At 40.4% G+C, this 20,837-nt stretch overlaps 4 protein-coding genes across 4 annotated transcripts; 3 read left to right on the top strand and 1 right to left on the bottom strand.

Annotated features, from left to right (window-relative positions):
- Positions 1-13,540: 13,540 nt before the first annotated feature.
- On the top strand, positions 13,541-14,383 carry EAF02_003409 (uncharacterized protein; the record flags this gene model as incomplete). Its single annotated transcript, XM_038899457.1, has 2 exons — positions 13,541-13,609; positions 13,658-14,383. 2 exons carry the CDS (start codon positions 13,541-13,543, stop codon positions 14,381-14,383), a joined length of 795 nt encoding a protein of 264 aa, XP_038760384.1.
- A 738-nt stretch (positions 14,384-15,121) lies between these two features.
- Positions 15,122-15,544, top strand: EAF02_003410 (uncharacterized protein; the record flags this gene model as incomplete). Its single annotated transcript, XM_038899458.1, has 3 exons — positions 15,122-15,230; positions 15,337-15,436; positions 15,514-15,544. The coding sequence occupies 3 exons, from the start codon at positions 15,122-15,124 to the stop codon at positions 15,542-15,544; spliced, it is 240 nt and encodes a 79-aa protein (XP_038760385.1).
- A 788-nt stretch (positions 15,545-16,332) lies between these two features.
- On the top strand, positions 16,333-18,444 carry EAF02_003411 (uncharacterized protein; the record flags this gene model as incomplete). The annotated part of the gene is made up of 1 exon (XM_038899459.1): positions 16,333-18,444. The coding sequence occupies one exon, from the start codon at positions 16,333-16,335 to the stop codon at positions 18,442-18,444; it is 2,112 nt and encodes a 703-aa protein (XP_038760386.1).
- A 417-nt stretch (positions 18,445-18,861) lies between these two features.
- On the bottom strand, positions 18,862-20,584 carry EAF02_003412 (uncharacterized protein; the record flags this gene model as incomplete). The annotated part of the gene is made up of 3 exons (XM_038899460.1): positions 18,862-19,898; positions 19,948-20,444; positions 20,505-20,584. The coding sequence occupies 3 exons, from the start codon at positions 20,582-20,584 to the stop codon at positions 19,657-19,659; spliced, it is 819 nt and encodes a 272-aa protein (XP_038760387.1). The 3' UTR covers positions 18,862-19,656.
- Positions 20,585-20,837: the final 253 nt, after the last annotated feature.

Below are 20,837 nucleotides of genomic sequence, written 5' to 3' on the forward strand. Positions count from 1 at the left end.
TAGGTATAATGAGTTTAGGCAATTCATTAGATACAAATCATATCACAAATCATACGAAACAAAAGTCGGATACTAGCTATATTATAACAAATCATATTGAAGGAATCTTACAATACTATGATATTGTCAATGTGCGGTCGTGAGCGATCTGTTGTATTGCCGAGTGCATTGGATTGCAATCCAATCACTCCAACAACAACAATAACAACCACATCGACAACTGAAGCGAATAAAGATAACAACATACAGTTTATCTACAAAGCAATAACCAATCAATTCTATAAGGAGGATAGAAAAACGATAAGTAACCCTAAAGATCGCGAGTGCAATCAATATGTGCATTAAAACCTTAAGCAAAACGGAACTAAACTACATTGATATGCTGAGGTCTACGTATATCAATAGTATAATCAAAACTATAAGATAAGCCAGATTTACACAAAGAACCTCTATACTAATTATAAAAGCAACCCTAAAGGGAACTGCTAAATCCTATATTGATATACTCAAGACTAGGGGGGCGTCTTAAACATCAAAGGGCATCAAGACAAGTATACCCAAAACAACAAAAACGATATAGGAATACGAATAATAAAAGTGAAACAGCTATACAATCCTTATAAAAATAGAAAGTGAGTAATAGATAATTGCTAATAACCTTTTTGAATTGTGATTAAAAATTATAAAAGCAGTTTCTGAATTAAGACTCGAACTGATCCCCTTACTTTATTATAACAGAACAGAATGAACCCTGGAATACAAGATACTAAAGGAATACAAGAATCTCTTATAAAATAAAAATCGTATATAGCTGATCACTACGTTTGATATAGATAATGCTTAAGCCGTGAAAACCTAGTATAACTATATTATGCCTTAGATCCCTCACAATACACTGGGTACACTTATAATATTCCTAGATACAATTATTCAAAAAGAGATTAAAGTACAAGTAGAAAAGGAATCAATACAATATAGAGTCTTTAAGTACAGGGTGAATCTTTTTATAGAAAAAGCTAACTGGATTATTAGTTTTAAGAAGATAGTAAAACCATTCTAGCTATTTAATATTAGTAAATACTCGAAGCCTCTTGATAAATTGCAATATCTTCAATTACAATAGTACTCTAACAGATACTAGTTATACTGTAATCTATATATATATTATCACTCGGCTTATTATTCTAGATACAGCAAACTGATTACTAAATACACCAATAGAAAGATCCATGAGCAATACCAAAACGATACTCAATATACAGAATGCCTAAAATCCTTTCGATCCGTATATAACAATTATCCTGTAGCATTATAATCAGTTAATAGAAAACTGATCAGGCTCACTTATCGATAAGTAAGAGAAATCAGGATTGCTGGTTAAAAAGAGACTTAGGAAATATATAAGGAAAAGATATCTACTTCAACATCAGTCAAACAGTCTCAAATAGTTATTTCCAGACCCCTTATACCAGAAGCCTATATCATTATCTATAAGAACGAATAACAACTAATAGATCGATTACCCAAATAGACCCGATTAGAGAAAGGCCTCTCCAATAATCCAATTCATATTCCGGGCTATAACCCTCCGCGTTGCACTAACAAAGAGATAAACTATAATATAACAGTTATAACTGAAAAAACCTTTTTATCTTCTAATTTTGAAATAAATAAAGAAAGTGAATCAAATACCGATAAAGCCACCATTATCTCTGTATAAGTTGTACAACTAATACAAACTCAATAGGAAAAAGGGGGCTCACAATCGCATAGGTAAATGTGGGGCACGGATACTCCAATTATATTATCCTTCTATAAATCATTGGAAAGGCTGATATGAATATCATCTATATCCAAGAACCCTGATTATATAATAACTCGATAACCCAAAATCATACCATATATGATCAATACCAGCTAATCGATATCTGGAAAATGACTAACGGCTTTGAGTATAGGCTATAAGTAATTATCTATATATAAAAAGAAGGCAACTTAAAGATTAGACAAATAAGACAGACTAGAAATAGAAATCTATTTGAATCAATATTAATAGGTACTCGATTTTCAATATTTATTATACTTCACTTGATTTGCTAACAATAGAATACATATTCAAACTAAAAATTACTCTAAGGACTGATATAATTATTGGAGGTGACTTTAATACTAAATATGATCTATAAAAACCCAAAATAGCAACTGCTAACTAAAATAATATACTTATATAATAAACTGCTAAATAAAGAATGAAATATATCGGGACTCCTGGTGCCCCTATATATACAAAGGGATACATTCTAGACCTGACCTTTTTCAATCTGATTACTACTATAATGGTGATTGATAACGATTTGCATAGCAGTTCTGATTATATTACTCAAATCACTACTATTTCGGATAAAGGAACCTCTGAATACAAGCAAGTGTATATCCGGATATATAATTCAGATCTACCCTGCCTAGTAGATATAATAGCTAATTGCTTAATAAACCTTCAGAATCCGGATTTTTGATTTATTTATAATATCGATAGACTGATTACCAGACTTACAAACATATTGAATATCTTTGTAATAGCTGTAAAGCAGAAAGGCCACAAACCCTATCAATTATCCTTATAGTGAACTGATAAGTGTAAAGAGATATACCGAATATATATACAAGTTAGGAGAATTGAAATTACTAATGGAATAGCAATGGCTTAACAAAAACCTATAAAGGATTATATAAGTATCGAAACGAGTTTATTAAACTAAGTACTTAAACAATATACAAAACAATTAGGAATTATATAAAATTATGAACTAGCACAAACTGATTTCAAAAGCAGGTTTCAAGGCCCTTTCTCTGATAATCGAAGGCCAGGAGATTACTGATATTAAGGAAAAAGCTGAAATACTCTTTACAATAATATTCGATTGCTTTAAAGTATCGAATAATCTATAACACGACTCTTTATAGGAATAGGGCTGCCAAACAACTTTATTATGAAAAAAAACAATTACTATAAAGAAAATGAAAAAATATGTAATAGGAGTTAGGAGTATATTACTCAGAGTTGATCGAACAACTATTCGCCTTTTCAAATATGCTGATCTAGTATAAAGAAATAATACATAAGATTTTCGCGGTTTGTTTTAAACTTAATTATTATTTTAATAAATGGAAATTTGCTAAAGTAATTATACTATTCAAGGTTAATAAGAAGGATAGAATATCCCTGAGATTATAGAGACTGATTATATTGATATTGTATATTGGAAAAGAACTAGAAAGGTATATCACCAGTCAAATTATATGGATAGCTATGAGATACAATATTATTAGCTTTTAGTATTGTAGAGTACTATTGAAAAGAGCTGGTATTAATCTCATAGCTATCTTTACTTATAATACTAAGCTTGCTTTAACAATTGGCAAAGTGATTATATTAGTAATAATAAATGTATAAAGTGTTTATAATATATTTCTTAAAAAACAGCTTCTATAATATATAAAGAAACAGAATTAACTTATAGTGCTTTTGCAATTTATTAATTTATTCCTGACTGGAAGATATATATGTATAAGTGTTGGGACAGGGATCATGTGACAGGAGCCATGTGATCGCACTAGTGCAGGCGCTAACGCACCAACACTATATCGTACGTTTCGTAGCCTTTAGCTTTTAGAACCTGGAGCAATATTACAACAGTGTGAATCATTAATACTATATTACTTCACCATCCCCATGATGATACCAACAATAAGGCTTAAGGGGATTACAATATAGGATTTCCTGGTTGTATATAATACCCCTCAGGGATTGCTATTCTTCTTTATTTTGTATACCCTTTACCTTACTAAACTTCTCAATCAAGATAGAGTATAATGCTTTGGATATATTAATAATATAACTATATATTATATATCTAAGGACCTATTTATGAATATATATATGCTCTATCAAATTATTCGATATATTCTATAATGGGGAGATCAGAATAAGATCTTTTTCGCTTTGGAAAGTTTGAGCTATTTTATATATCGAGGAAATATGAAATTGCAAATCCGGTTATAAGGATAAATTGGGATTAGTTATCATGTTAATTCCTTTAGGGCTTATCAACAAAGCATAACCAATCTTATATTGGCTTAGCGTCTTTTTTGATTGGTGTTTAACGTTTCTATAATATATCAAAATGCATATTGCGAAAACTATATGTATTGTATTTCATATTCGATCAATAGTTTATATAGCCTACGGATTATCTGTAGTTTGCTTGCAAAAGCAATTATTATCTATATACTCCCTATCGCTTCTTTGGTTTCGAAGTATGGTTTGATAAACTATACAAATAACGTTTAAATACAAGTCATATTCCAATCGGCATTGAGATCAAAAAATATATCAATTTAGTTAGCAAAACGATTTATAGTGTGATATGAGAAGCTTTATCTGTCTACAAAATAATTTTGATAATTATATTCCTTGTAAAAACTGATCTCCCAGCTGAAATTATTGTATTAGAGTAAGCCAGACTGAGATTCGTATTTCAGCTTTAGATAGTGGATATACAATATCTACTTATAAACTGATTGAAGCTGTATATTAGGAAGAGAGAATGAGGTATAGATATTTTGAAAGATTTTAATACAAAATTATAAAGAATGGAATAGGCGATTCCTGTTACCAAGCCACCCCAGACTCTTATAGCCTCATTTCTCTTCCGAATGCTATATCGATTCAACAAATGATATAAATAAAGAAAATATCGCAAAAGTATTCAAGAAATAATAGAACTTAATCCTTTAAGAAGATTATTTTGTGTTTTCAGATAGATCTAAATAATATAACGAATATAATCACCATATGGAGTACGGCTTTGTAATTTATTGTAACAAGTAACAGATCGATAATGACTATAATTGTATATGCAAATAGTTGTATATTTTTGATATTGAGGTGATTAGTGTGTAGCAGGGACTAAAATACTTTCTGAATATTATTAATCACCTCTATTAGGGATAAATATAATTATATATTGATAGTATCTCAATAATCTAAAGAATATAAGGAAATATTGTTATCTCCTTTTAATAGATATATTATAAGTATTATTAAGTAATGTAATATTATAATATTGTAATCAAATAGTTCCCTAGGTATACTGAGATTAAGGGCAACGAGGCAGCCGATTGCCTTGCTGATCAGGGCATAGCTGGGCCGCTTGACCCTAGTTTATCCTATCTCCTCATAGTCAGTAGCTTCTACTTTATTCTATATGCTAAATATCAATGCTCCGAGAATAAATAGTAGAAGGAAAAAAGGGGTCTGATCTTCGAAATGTATAATATATAGAAACCAATATATAATACCTTGGAGCCAGAAAGCCTCAAGCTTTTTCGCAGGGTATTATACAGACTTATAGCGATGTGAATCGGATATAGTGACTTTGCAGCCTATCACATCAAATTCAATTACGAAAATAGCATAAATACCTATATATATAGGATTGAAAAAAGCCTACTGCATTTCTTTCAATATTCAATTAATAATCAAACACACAACAACTAACCACTTACACCAAATCGACTTCGATTCGAATGAAACGCGATAGTATATATCAATTGCGTTCTGCAAATATAATATAGCTTTACTGACCTTCTCACTAGATCCAGATTCTATACTAGGATATACTTAAACTATATAGAACTATACGAATTCCAATCTATTCTAATACCCCGAGTGTCACGGCGCCAACTACATGATCTGTAGTTGCCTTCGTGCCTCAGGCACAGCATACTAGCGCGCCCTACTTCCTATAAGTAGGGCTTCACTCTTCCATAGCTCTTCTACCCTTATGGTACAATATAAGTCTTTACCCGTACCTTGACAGTTTGTACCATCTTCAAATAAGCTATCACAGCTTTATTTCTTATTTTATTTCCAAAGCCCCACCGACGTCTTGTCCCGATCGCGCCGATCGCACCCACCGTTGATCCATTGTACACCCTGCCGCCGATGTTTTGAGCCTCAAAAAGTGCCGAAGATGGGTGAACAAGCACCTGCACCAGAAGCGCCTGCATCTGGCTTACCTCCGCAGTTCCTTTTCTTGAACCACGTTCTCAACTCCGCCGAAGCCGATATCTCTCCCTTTACAGACCTATTCAATGATCCAAACGCTGCACACTTCGCTGCCGCTCAAGCCGTGTTTGAATCGATCGAATCGATCGCAGGCTCATTACAAGCCCAAGCTGCCGCTGCTCAGGCCCAAGCCACCGATGCTCAATCAAAGATTGTCGAATTGAAAGACACAATTGAGACATTGAAGATTGCTGTTCGCAATAATTCGCAAGCTTCACCTCGTCGCAAGTATCTCGCCGCCCCCGAAAAGTTCAGTGGTGATGAGCAAGATATCGCAAAGCGCCAAGATCAGTACACGACTTTTCGTAGCGCAGTCAATCGCTGCTTGACCGCGGATTACGAAAATGAATCAGAGTTTCAGAAAATCACATTTCTTGCTAGCCTACTTTCTGGCCCTGCTTATACGAACAATCAGATACACTTTGATACAATCACAGACAACGCGCATGATTCCGACCTTTGGCCCTCTGGATGGCGCACTGTAGCAGGCATCTGGCGTGAATTAAACAAGCAATACCAGACTCTAGATCTCTCACGCAAAGCTTCCATGGATTACGATAAATGTAAAATGAAGAAGACCCCATTTGGTAACTTTATTACCGAATTCAAGCAGCTCGCTATCAAATGCAAGAAGACTGCCGAACAACAAGTCGCTGATCTTAAACTCAAAGTCTCACAAGAACTAATCGATGCTTCAGTTAACCGCCCCAATAAACCTTCTGCCGCCGACATCGACGCGTGGGTAGTCTGGTGGCAAGGCATCTACGATGACTTAGAGGAGAAGATTCATCTTGACAATCAACGCAAGAACCAAGGCACCAACTTCAGCGATCAGAAAAAACCCAATGAAAAGAAGCCTGCTATCGCTGCTGTAATACCTACGCCTGATCCCTCTGGAGATCCTATGCAACTGGATGCTGCTCGCCAAGGCCAGCGACCCTTATTACGTTACAATAGAGAACAATGTCTAGATCTTGGCCTCTGTCTTTATTGCAAAAAGCCCGGTCATATCAAATTCAACTGCGAAGAAAAGCGACGCAACGATGCAAAATATAATACCAACTCAGGAACCATACAATACCCCGATCGTCCCCCTGCTACGAACCAACACGCTCCGAATGTCCACCGTTTTCCCGTTACCGATCACCATCACAACCCCGGACCCTATCGCAACGCTTATAGCCCTACTTACCAGAATACATTCCCGCCTGCTAATCGTTTCCCGACTGCCGCGGCACCATTTCGATACGCCTCTCCAGTCCCCACTGGCAGCAGAGATCTGGGCGGATTCGTTGAAGGCTCCGTACATTCGGATGATAGCGGAAATTCAATTCCCCAGCCAAGCATGTTAAAAGACTAACCTCGATTCATAGTCGCGAATCGAGGTTCGTTGTGGAAAGTTTGCCTTTGTGGATTAAGAGATCGGTTATGTCTAGGGATCCTTTGTATCTTAGAACAATGAATAGCAAATCTCTTAAAATCTCAACGGAAATTTTCCTTGCGCCTAACGTGATCATCCCACTCATTGGCTAGTAGATAGTGGAGCCGCGGGATATGGGTTTATAGATAGAACCCTCATATCCAAGCTTGGTATCCCTACACGTCCCCTCCCTACTACCCGCAACCTGTTACTTGCAGACGGAAGGACTTCTGATATCCTATCTCAGTATGCACTGTTAGATCTACGGATTAACAATCATAAAGAAATTGGCTTATTCTATATTACCAATCTTTCCGACGCGGACCCTATGATCCTCGGTCTTCCATGGCTTCAGCGCCATAACCCTACCATTAATTGGGCAACAATGACTCTTAAGTTCACGTCCACGTACTGCTCCAGATATTGCTGCCCAGTTAACTCTGCTGCAACTGTCGTCCCCGATCGTAACGATGTGCCGACCCCAGCAGACACAGCGCTCAATCCAATACCACGTACACCCGTTAGGAAGTCTATTTTGAAGTCTACTTCGAAGAAATCTACCTCAACCCCATATCGTGCCTTTGCCGAAGAAGTCATCGACGAAAGTCTCCAGACTCCCTCCTTCTCACCCCAAGACCAGTCGATACTTTTGGAATACGATCCTCCGACTCCAGCTGTGGAGAAGAATACTGATAGAAACCTCTACAACATAGATCCTGCTGATCCAATGCCACCCGACTCAAACCGCCGCTACACTCACCGAATCAACGGAAAAACAGAGACCCGCGCCAAGATGATACCAAACCGGCCGATCCTGAAACCGGCCCCAGCGCGGATCATCGCAGGCTCTAGGATACACAAAAGACCGCCACGAAACCAAAACGTTTTACCCCCATTGAACCCCTATCGCTACAGAAGCCCTCTGAGGAACCGACTGACGCCTTACGAAATATCCGACAGAAAATGAACGATATAAAGTTCCTCACAGCTAATAGCTTTGTTCAATTCTGTAAAGATCAGGAAGCTTATATCACAAAAGTAACCTGGGATGAATTAGATAGAGCTTGCGAGTTACACCGTATAATAACAAACGATCCTATTCAACTACGTCGCAGTATCATGGAAAGCGATATCAAGAAGTTCATGGAAAAGACCGACCGACCCGTACCATCTACAACAGAGATTCAGAGCAAGCTACCACCCTGGCTTCGCGATCTGTTCGCTGGGTTCTTACCCTCCCTCGCCAACGAGCTCCCGCCACGACGCTCTTGGGATCACAAGATCGAGATCATGCCAGGCAAAGAGCCCCCGTACAACAAAGGTCGCCCAATGTCCCCAGCCGAGCTCCAAGTCGTTCGCAAATGGCTCGATGATAACCTAAATAAAGGATTCATCCGCGAATCCCGCTCCCGATCGGCCGCCCCACTCCTCCTAGCTGCAAAGCCCGGGGGGGGCGTTCGAATTTGCCAGGACTACCGTGGACTGAACAATGTTACTATTAAGAACCGTTATCCGCTGCCACTGATCAAAGAAACCCTCGATGCCTTATGCTATGCTAAAGTTTATACCAAATTGGATATCATCGCCGCGTTCAATAAACTACGGATCGCGGAAGGTCACGAATGGAAGACCGCTTTTACAACTCGTTTCGGCTTATTCGAATCCCTGGTGATGCCTTTCGGCCTTTGCAATGCTCCTGCCTCGTTTCAGAACTATATCAATCATGTTCTTTTTGATCTCCTGGATAAGAATTGTACAGCGTACCTAGACGATATCTTGATCTACTCTGAGAATGTTACAGATCATCGAAAGCAAGTTCGCGAAGTCGTGCAGAGACTCATTGACGCTGGATTACAAATTGACATTGACAAATGCGAGTTCGAAACGAGGAGAACGAAGTACCTCGGCCTGATCATTACTCCTGGTGGTATCGAGATGGACCCCGACAAGGTTAAGACTATCCTCGAATGGAAGTCGTTAACTAAGCTAAAAGACCTCCAACGCTTTCTAGGGTTCGCCAACTTCTACCGACGCTTCATTCGCAACTTTTCTAAAATCACGGAACCTTTAAACCGCCTGCTGAAAAAAGAGAATATATGGAATTGGACTGCTGATCAAGAGAATGCCTTTGAAAACCTGAAGCATGCCTTTGCCTCCGCTCCAGTCCTTGCAATGTTTGATCACCACCGCCGCACAGTTGTCGAGACAGATGCTTCCGACTGGGCTGCGGGCGGAGTACTCTCTCAGTATGACGATGAGGGCCGACTACGCCCGGTTGCATACTTCTCCTCAAAACACAGCGCTGCCGAATGCAACTACGAGATCTATGATAAGGAACTACTAGCTATCATCAAGTCCTTAGAAGAATGGAGACCCGAACTATATGGAACTCAAGAGCCGTTCGAGATCATTACTGATCATAAGAATCTAGAGTACTTCACATCGACAAAGATGTTGAATCAAAGACAAGCTAGATGGGCTGAATTCCTGGCTGGTTTCAACTTTCGTATCATATACAGACCGGGTCTTAAAGCAGTTCGCCCCGATGCACTGAGTAGGAAAGCAGAAGATCGCCCTGTACACGCCGACCCTAATGACGACCGAATCAAGAATCGCTTACAAACAGTCCTCCCGAAAAGAGTATTCGACACCGCTGCATTCAAGAACCTCATCCGACAAACAAATAACGACATCGACCTCACCGCGGCGCCTATGGGTATGATCATCCCCGATACTGAGAAGCCGATCGACGATCTTATCGATAAAGCATACGAATCATCCGAATTGGTCACTACCATGCGTAAAACACTTCAGAACCCAACTGCTCGCCATTGGCCGCTATCGATCCGAAAAGACCTCCGAATCGCTCTTCAAGACTGTAGATTAATCAATAATAAAATTTTCTATCGCGACCGCCTCTTTGTTCCCCCCTCCGCTGAGCTTCGCACCCAGATCATATACCGAACGCACTCCACTGGTCCGGCAGGACATCCCGGTCGAGTTAAAACTATTGATCTCGTCTCCCGCACATACTGGTGGCCCAATATGTCGAGGGAAATCGAAACTTACGTACAAGCCTGTCAACTCTGCTTCCGAACCAAAGCCTCCCGTCTTGCCGCACCCGGATTCCTAGAACCCCTGCCAGTACCATTCCGCCCCTGGTCCGATATCTCCATTGACTACATTACACCGCTACCAATCAGCGAACGCTATGGCAAAAAGCATCAACATATCGTCACAGTTGTCTGCCGCCTAACGAAAATGCGTCATTTCATCCCGGTTATAGGACTGTCCGCAGAGGAGCTCGCCGATCGGTTCGTCGAAAAAGTCTACTGCCTACACGGTGCACCTGACAATATAGTATCCGATAGAGGTTCACAATTTATATCAGAATTCTGGAAGCACTTATCCGAGCGTCTATCGATCACTTTGAAACGATCCTCCTCGTTCCACCCCGAGTCCGACGGACAAACAGAGAGGATCAATGCCATGGTAGAACAATATCTTCGGGCTTTTATGAACTTCCACCAAGATGACTGGTACGATTGGCTCCCACTCGCGGAGTTTGCGCTTAATAATACCACCTCAGAGACTACCGGCGTATCCCCATTCTTCGCTAACTACGGTTTTCACCCACGCCTCGGCGTTGAGCCCTCTTCACCTGTTCCCCCAAACCTATCATATCAACGCAAACGCGAGTTCCTAAAGGCCAACGAGATTGCGGACCGATTTGATATCATCCTAACAAAATTGAAAGCCCTAGCCGCTCAATCCATTCAGAGATATGAAGATTACGCTAACAAGACTCGCACCGACGCCCCTCTATACAAAGAAGGTAACAAAGTATGGGTTAGTACTAAGAATATGAAAACCAATCGCCCGATGAAGAAAGGTGATGACAAATGGGATGGCCCCTATAAGATTCTAAAAGTTTATAAACGAGCCTGTCTACTCCAGCTCCCCACTAGTTTTAAGATCTTTCCAGTATTCCACAACTCATTACTCCGACCACTCCACCGCTCACCTGGACTAGCCGGTCAAGAAGCGATCAACGAAGCCGAATCCCGTCGAAACCAAGGCCGTATCCTAGAAAGAGATGACGAAACGAACGAGGAAACCGAGCGGTGGGAATTCGATAAACTACTTGACTGCCATAACGAGGACGGATTTCACTACCAAGTCAAATGGAAACATCACCCAGCATCTTGGCAACCCGCCGAAGACCTTCGCGGCCAAGAAGACACGATCATCGCTTTCCATTTAGCAAATCCAGATAAGCCAGAACCGCCCGCTTGGGTAGGCTTCAAAAGATCTACTACTCCTGATCCCCCGCTAGTACTTACACCAAGCGCACCCCCGAATCGAGGCCGAGGCAGACCTAAAAAGCTCCGGCAATTGATTACTACTCCCAAGAAAGTTCATTTTAATCCAATAGTAGAAATTAGAGTATTTTAGTGTTATTTTGTTTTCTAAAAGGTCAATTGGTATTGCGATCGTGGACCGATCGCCTTGAGCGGGGGGTACTGTCACGGCGCCAACTACATGATCTGTAGTTGCCTTCGTGCCTCAGGCACAGCATACTAGCGCGCCCTACTTCCTATAAGTAGGGCTTCACTCTTCCATAGCTCTTCTACCCTTATGGTACAATATAAGTCTTTACCCGTACCTTGACACCGAGAATAAGTTTTCCATCCCGATTAATCTAAAACCCACATCGAATAGCTATAAATATTTCGAACACTTTCCCAATCGACAACGATCGACCTAATTATTTGTCGATATCTAAATAATATATAAAATAAAGCCCTCTGAAACAGAACCACAAACCTTTAGACAGAATAACCGCAGGATTACTATAAGCGGTATTGAGCGGGGGAATATTAAAGGCAACAAACCCCTGTTTAGCTAACATTACACTACTATAAACAGCTAGAACACTAGTGGCCCGTAGGCCCACTCCTTAATACATCTAGAATACCCCTTGGGAGGTTAGATATTAGATGTTAATCACTATAAATAAATAAATAAATAAATATAATAAGTTTAGGGATAGAGTCAACAGGAGTTTCAGAAAATATAGTTTCCAAATAAGTAGATATAATAAATATGGATTTGATAAGGCAATCAAATAAACAAACGTTTTGAATAGCAATCTGCTTATATAGAATAGCTTAAATACATTTGCGGATTAGGAATTCGGAAATTTCGCATTCAAGTAATCTATTGGTTTTCTCCAGTTCGGTATAATATATAGATATCGATTAAAGGTATTAATATTAAACCTAGGGATTCTCTAATACAGAAACACCAAATTCTGAGAAGTCCCTAGACTGGCCAGACGGATACGGAGTAGTTATTGCAAAAGCGATATTTTAATAAGTAGAAGCTATATAATATTACGAAAACAGATGAATGGAATAGAGTTCTAATAACTTTACTCTAATCTGGCAAAGTTATACTGATTCGAGTAATAGGTTCAGATTGAGGATTAAGATATAGCTTAAAGAGCTACAATACAGGATCTTTTGAATTGAAGATATACGAAATTTTCACAGCGAGCTAGCCCGATCGGGCCCTAGCTCGCTTGCGCTCTGGTGCGAGCGCTCCTTTCGGTCCTCTCCGATAGGACCAGCATATCACGTGAGCTCACACCGTGACAGAATTGATTGATTTAAATAGATCTATTTAGTTATAGATCGAGGCTAAAGGGTATAATATATATAGTTGTATTTACTTATAGATAGTATTTGTGCTTAATAAGGAATAGAATAAGAGCTTCGCATATCTAGCTTTAACCTATATTACCTCAGAGATTTTTGATAAGAATGAAAAGTATTCTTGGCTTCCACAGTGGTGGCTCCTTCAATATGCAATATGACAACTTTTTTTTTATAGATTATGTTAAGATAGATATAGACAGACTATATTGAATATTTCACAAACTAGGCAACCTCTTTTCACACTAGAACAAGCCAGCAGAGGCAAAGAAGATGTATCTTCGAGCGCTGAAAGACATAAAGAAGGAACTTAGACCAAACCATACATCAACATTCGATACAGTCAATAATCTAGTTCTTGTTTATCACCAATAAGGTAAACTAAAAAAGGCTGAAAAGACGTATCTTCGAGTATTGGAAAGCAAGGAGAAAGCATTTAGATCAGATCATATATCAACACTCAATATAATCAACAATCTAGATAATCTCTACACCCAGCAAGGTAAACTAGTAGAAGCAGAGAAGATATATCTTCGAGCGTTGGAAGGCTATGAGAAGACACTTGTACCAAATAACATATCAACACCACTCGGTACAGTCAATAACTTAGGCAGCCTCTATTCCAAACAAGGCACGCTAGCAGAGGCAGAGAAAATATTTATTCGAGCGCTGGAAGACAGTGATAAGGCGCTTGGACCATACCACACATCAATACTTAGTACGATCAATGACCTAGGTAACCTCCATTTCAAGCAAGGCAAGCTAGCAGAGGCAGAAAAGATATATCCTCGAGTGCTGAAAAGCTATGAGAACACTTTTAGCCCTGAAGTTGCCTCGTCTTATCCACCGGCATTGACTACTATGCTCTACCTTGGAGACACTTTCTCGCAAACTGACCGGAAAAATATAGCACAGCAGATATATAATCAAGCACTATCTGGATACACAATCTTCAAAGGACCTTCCTCAAAATGGTCTAGGCAGATTGAAGAACGGCTTCAAGCGTTGCAAATTGTACCTGCTGCATCGAATATAATTGAAAACGAGTTTCCGGTATCTGAAATAGCAAGTTCAAAGTCTGTAAAAAGGAAATCCGTAGATTATGAAGGCGGCTAAACATTAGATAAGCCACAGAGGCTTCTTTCTCATGAATCTACCATCATCTAACAGGTATTGGTGTAGGTAGAGACAGCAGATCGGATCTCTTTAACTTCTGGTCTAGAATCGATCTGGTGATCGCCGTTGCAATAATCCTAACCACAATCTCAGCAACTCTTCGAATATTGGTGATGACCTCTTTTGAAAGGGAACTGGTGAGGCGAAGCAATAGAAGCACTTAGGTCATTACCTCGATCAGAAATGAATATACCATCAATGCTTTATTCTACATCAAGGCAATCCATATTAAGGTTTCAACTTTCGGCCTTGAAAGGAAACGGGCTTATTAATCAGGAACGTGCCGAAGTCTTGTCCCCTTCGTAGATGAGCGTAATGTCTTGGCGTACGTCACTACTTCCACCCCACATGCACAATTAACCCTCATGGAAATTATCCAACCAGAACGTTCCATCCAGCCCCATGCTACCCCTCTAAACCGGATTCGTAAATATGCTCAGCAACGACGACACGGCGAAACCAAGCTTCAGTTCAAAGAACGGAAAGAATCAAGGCACATAAGCCGCTGATGCACTAGTAAATGATGGCGTTTTTAGTATACGGAAGGGTATATAAGTCCCCTCATTTACGACTTGGCTTGACTTCTATTCACCAGCACTAATAACTTCACACTCAATCAACACTCAAGCAACTACACAACTTTTCAAACACCCAAACACTCAAATAAACCTCATCACAATGGATTTCGTCAAAGGTGCCCTCAAGAGTGGATCAGGAAGCTCAGGAAGCACTGGTAATACCAACCAAGCTGCTGGTGGTGCCGGAAAGGAGGATTATGGTGATAAGGGTTTGTTTTCCCCTCTCCCCCTCTCTCTCCTCATACTTTCGACGTACTTCGCAATTGGCAGTCTACAATCGATAATCTGCGAATATCATGTTGACAATGTACTCAGCTCTCGACTTCATCGAGAAGAAGACCGGCCACACTATGACCCGCGATCAGAATGAGAAGATCACCGACGGTGCCAGAGGGTTGTATGAGAAGCAGACTGGGTACGGTCTTTCATCTCTCCTATTCTTGCAACCCATTCCATATGCTATGGATTTCACTAACATTACCCCGCATGTAGATCCCAAGTCAACCCTAAGTTCTCCAACTAGATTACGATGTTCATGATGCATGATGGGAGGCCAGGGAGGATTGATGTTATACCATAGTTATGATTGGATGGGGTTTGGGATGGAATGGAATGGGTTATGGGTCATTACGAGATTTAATGAATTGATACCACACAACAATGTCCCACTTCTTCGTGAAGATCAAAGTGATCAATGGAATATTTGATTGATGCATAGCGATGAAATGGGATCTGAAGTCAGAATTTCCATTCTCATGGCCATCATGCCCCAGTAATCCATTCTTGTAAAATTGTTTCACCAGTTCCATTCATTGATCCGGCCAGCCCTCTCTCCAATGATAGACAATGCAGCTATTGCTTTTCCACACGATCGGTAGATAATTTAAGTATGATAAATACTAGCTTCTTGTCCGGCTCGTTAATTATATTATCGAGAAGGTTAGGGGAGCTTGGAGGGGTAAGTTCTGCGTGACTGGCATTATCTTCATGGGCCAATTACGCGTATGTGAGGCTGAATCCCACTCTTCGTTGCTTACAATGACAATCCCGGTGCCAAACAGCCCATGCTACATATATTTTCAGGCTAGCCCATCACCCGGCGGCATAGTAAGATTGTTCTTCGCCTTATTAGGTCGATAGGTTATGAGCCTTTCAACTGGTCACGCGCCGTTGTCATGATACGTAAGATTAAATCGCATCGCCTTCGAATATGGATATTACCTGCGATAGGATCTAGTAATTGTTATAAATTGTTTGCTGTACAAGTCTCCTGGCAGTATCAATGCTTTAAATATCCAGAACACGCACAAAATGAGTAATCTAGGAGAATACATCGACACAGCATCAACATTCGGGTCTTCACCCCTCTTAGTTTCTCCGTCAGGTGATACTATCCCTCTCTCGACTGGATATATCCCTCTTCTTACAAACTATACATTGGAAGACGAATCTAGAAAAGAACTTCGAAAAGAAAATAAAGATGTCGAAAAAGATTCTCTGAACTACTTCTCAGCACTCGAACTCATACGTGATAATCAGTTCCTGCTACTCACCGGGCCCAGTGGGAGCGGCAAAACGACTTTCGCAAAACATCTTGCTTTTTGCCTAGCGACTACCACTACGAAATCAGTTGGAGGTGGTTTTATTGCGAGAAATGGGCCAACTGATGTTCAGAACGAGTTTTGGGAGTTTGAAAATTCCGACATAATACCTTGCTACTTTCCCATCTCCAGCGTCTCTCAATTCTCAATATTGCTTCTGGAAACGCTACCTCAACTTATTGAGAGCTGCAAGGATAGTAGCAAACCAGCGTGTCTATTGATCATTCGTGATTCTATCGAGTCTCTTGGAGAAGAAGGGCCACAACTTTTAAGGTCTATGGTCCATCTAATCCAGAATCACGAACAAGCTTCTATAAAACTACTCGTCCTTGGAGAAAGCAGCATCGTGAAGAATTGGATTTTAGGCTCCGAAATAAGAAGACACGATATACTACCACTTTCTCAAGTCAAGAGACGCATGTTCTTGCGCAATATAAATGGCACCAATATCGAATACGAAGATATCGAGATTGAAATCGGTGAAGCGGCAAGTCTCCCAGCATATTTTGCGCTTGCGTTAGAGACCGCTCATCATGGAGGAAAGGCAGAGGATTTATTGGATGAATGGCTCCACGTTGTGCTTTCTGAAAACTATAACGATAGAAGAATCACACGAGAGGCATTGGAGCATTCAGCCCAGGAAGCGGAGCAGGGCATTCAAACTCCATTTTCGTGTAGATTGACGATTAGGAATCCAGCGGTCTTCTCGAAAGCAATACAACACTTATTAGCTGCGCACCAGCTTGTTGAAGAGGACACACAAGTAGCTATTGATCTATTTAATCAAAATCCTTTTTTGGCAGAACCGATTATTCGCAGTTGGTTAGTACGCCTTAGAGATGTAGGAAGCCCAGAGCTACTTAAATCTCTTGAGGGGCTGATTGCAGGTTCTGGAGCAAATGCACAACTAGGCGCGCTACTAGTTTCAGATTTCATCTCTTCGTCCAGTCCACTGCATCAACGAGTTTCCAATCACATACTAGCGATTATCAAAGAAGGCATATTACCCATTACCCAAAGACTAAACGCCGGCCGTACAATTTCTCTACTTGGAGATCCTCGAGATCTAACATCCCTCACCACCGTTCCTTCCAACACATTCACAATTGGTTCTTCCACCCACCCAAATTCATCACCTCCCCATTCTATCACCATTTCCTCGTACTGTATCGGCGTCTTCCCAGTTGTGAATCGAGAATATGCGATTTTTATCAAAGAAACGGGACGGAACTGGAATAGTCCTGATGGTTTATCCCCCTCTAAAGATAATTTCCCAGCTACAGATCTCACCTGGTACGATGCGCGCGCGTATTGTACCTGGTTAACAGCACGCTGGCAAGCATCCGGGAAGATTGCTCTCGATGAGGAAGTCCGTTTACCCACTGAGCCGGAATGGGAAATTGCTGCTCGAGGTTCTCAGGTATCTGGCAATGAAATAGAATCATTGTATCCATGGGGCACAGAATGGAACGCAGGTTATGTTAATTACAAAGATTTACCATTCACCGAGCGATGTTCCGTTGGTTTATTCCCTAAGAATATTTCTCCATTCGGATGTTTCGATATGGTGGGGAATGTGTGGGAATGGTGCAGTACATTGTGGGGTGAAGATGTGAGTACATCATCTTTTTCATATCCCTATCAAGGAGATGATGGGCGGGAAAATGCAGATGCGGATGCGAAAATTAGAAGGGTGATAAGAGGAGGATGTTTTAGTAGTTCGAGGGAAGAGGTTTCTTGTACGTGTCGTGGGAGTCTTGAACCGATGGAATGGAGACGCGAGAATGGCTTTAGAATTGTGGTTGCAAATACACGAAAGTAAATTGAGTTGTTGGAGATATAGGTGACTCTATTTTGCTGTGCACAAGTATATGATTGTTCTTTTGGGCGTTGCGATGATCATTTGTTAAAAGTGCATTATTAATGCGGAGCTGAGAGTACTCCAAGCCAAGAAGTATTGACAATTATTGTGAGACTATGAAGTCATGATCAGGTCAAAGAAGTGCGAAAATGAGGTCCTTCACAAATTAATAAGTGTTGTCCGGTTCATCGCGAGAAAAAGAGTTCCCCTCTTCCAAGATGCTCTAAGGTCGTATCTAGAGTCTATGAAGCCTGAATAAATTGATTCAATATACGTAACGATGTATTGAGTTGAAAGCAAGAATTACATGGTAAATCTCTTCATATATTCGAGAAATTACCCCAGTCGGGAATAAAATACCAAGGGCAGTCGCGGTATCACCTCCTGTTATTGTGGACACTGGAGAGTCTCAATTTTCTTTAAAATTGTGCTAATAACTGTGTAGTGCGATATTTCTCAGTTGTTGGAGTGAAGAAAAGAATACAAAACATTGTAAGCCATCGTTCGTCGAATTTGTGACAAATAAAAACCTATCCCATTGACTATGATCTAGCAATGTAATCAGCACACCAAAGCCGCAAACCGATATGATTGAATGTCTTCTTATTGACCCGGTGGAGAACCCAAATGGGTGGATAAGAGCAGGCAGAAAGAAATCTCATGACCCTTGGAGATTTCCTGAATATCCAAAGGAAGAAAACAACTCCCAGACTACATAAAATAGCAGCAACTATGAGAAAAACTTTCCACGAAGCGCCACTGCCAGTCATCTCACTGATGTTCATACCGAAAAAGGATGTTACCAAAGAGAAAGGGAGAAATACGAAGGCAAGGATCGAGAGTCTCCCTAGCGAATTTGCCTTCTCCAGCGACTTCCTGGATTCCTTCAGAGAAAGATTTCCAACGTTCATTTGTAAAGTGTCGCGGACATGTTGTTCTAATCTATATGCCTCCTGTAATGACTTTCTATGTTGCCGTAACATATTCTTGATTTTTTGATTGTCATTATGACCATACTCAATTACACCCTGAGCTATCATTTGATCCTGATAGTCCTCGATCCTTGAAGTGATCTTCTCAAAACTTTCCAGAGACCCGCGACCATTATGCCATGCTTTCAACAAAGTGTCGTCCTGGTGAGCTCGGGATACAGCAGATAGTTTATAGTCGAGATCAGAGATCCATGATTGAAGACTCCAGTTCATATATTCGACATCTCGAGAAAAATAATCCTCCATGTCTTTGATTACTGGTACCAAGAGCTCCAAAGGGTTTTTTTACCGCGGATTCGACTTCTGAGTTGGTCATTCCACCCCAAAGTCGAGTGATTGCGTGCAAAAATTCTTCGGCTGTCTTAGGAATTCCTCTGTCTTTATCCACATTGCGAAAGAGAAGTTTATGGTAGTTGATAACCACTATGGTGTGTCAGTTTTGCATAAAGTATTAGTTTGAATTTCAACAAACCAGTATTAAAAGTCGCATTTTTAATGCAGTAGACCGTGCAACAGGGGGTTGAGTGCTCTGTAGAATATTCGAATCCGAATTTTAAATATTGTTCAACTCCGTCAAGTTTTCCACCCGCGGCCCATGAGGACCTGTCTTTTGGATAGCCCCCTATTGGATCCAGTACATGATAGAAGAAAGAGGGCAAGGCCTTATACAAACTTCTTAGAATCCCAACCGTGGCGGGATGGACTATTTGTGGTCGGTAAAATTCTCTGTAATTTCGCTTGGAGATGGAAATATCACACGTCAGGAAAAGAATCACTCTTGTATGTCTCAGAGGTGGAATATTCCTGAGTTTGCTATTGAACGATGACTTGGAATGTTCAGTATCGAAGATGAATTTGCTAGATTCAGGAAGGACGCCTGCGTCGGAACTCATGTCATTGATGATAGCCCAGCCACCATCGTGAGCATGACTGTCGGTGGTCAGAATTTCGGAGCCGATTGCGGAATATCTGTGCACATTCAAAGTTAGCTTGCGTGCAAATCATATTCTATCGATTGTTGATATGTACCTGGGGTCTTCCTTCGCAAGTTCCGAACCTTTTTCCAAATACGGGAATTGTGCCTGGGAATTTGAAGGATGAGAAGCCATGTTTCCGGATACAAATTTCGTGTTACTTGAAGCCGTAAGTATAGTGTATTGTGTGTCAGGATGAATTAGAGTGATTGCTAAGTATTTATCCTCCAGGAAATCGGCCAGCTCAGCTTGAGCCTTGGAATACCCCACATTAAAAAAACTCACACGTACCGTTTGTGGTACCCGTCACCAATCATCTTGTAATTTACCACCTGTGCCTGTGAGTGGAGTGTGGCATACTTTCTGGCCGCACGAGGGCCTGAATAAA

This window comes from Botrytis sinoallii (assembly GCF_014898435.1).
Source record: "Botrytis sinoallii strain Bc 23 chromosome Unknown BSIN_005, whole genome shotgun sequence".
In the NCBI taxonomy this organism is placed as follows: domain Eukaryota; kingdom Fungi; phylum Ascomycota; class Leotiomycetes; order Helotiales; family Sclerotiniaceae; genus Botrytis; species Botrytis sinoallii.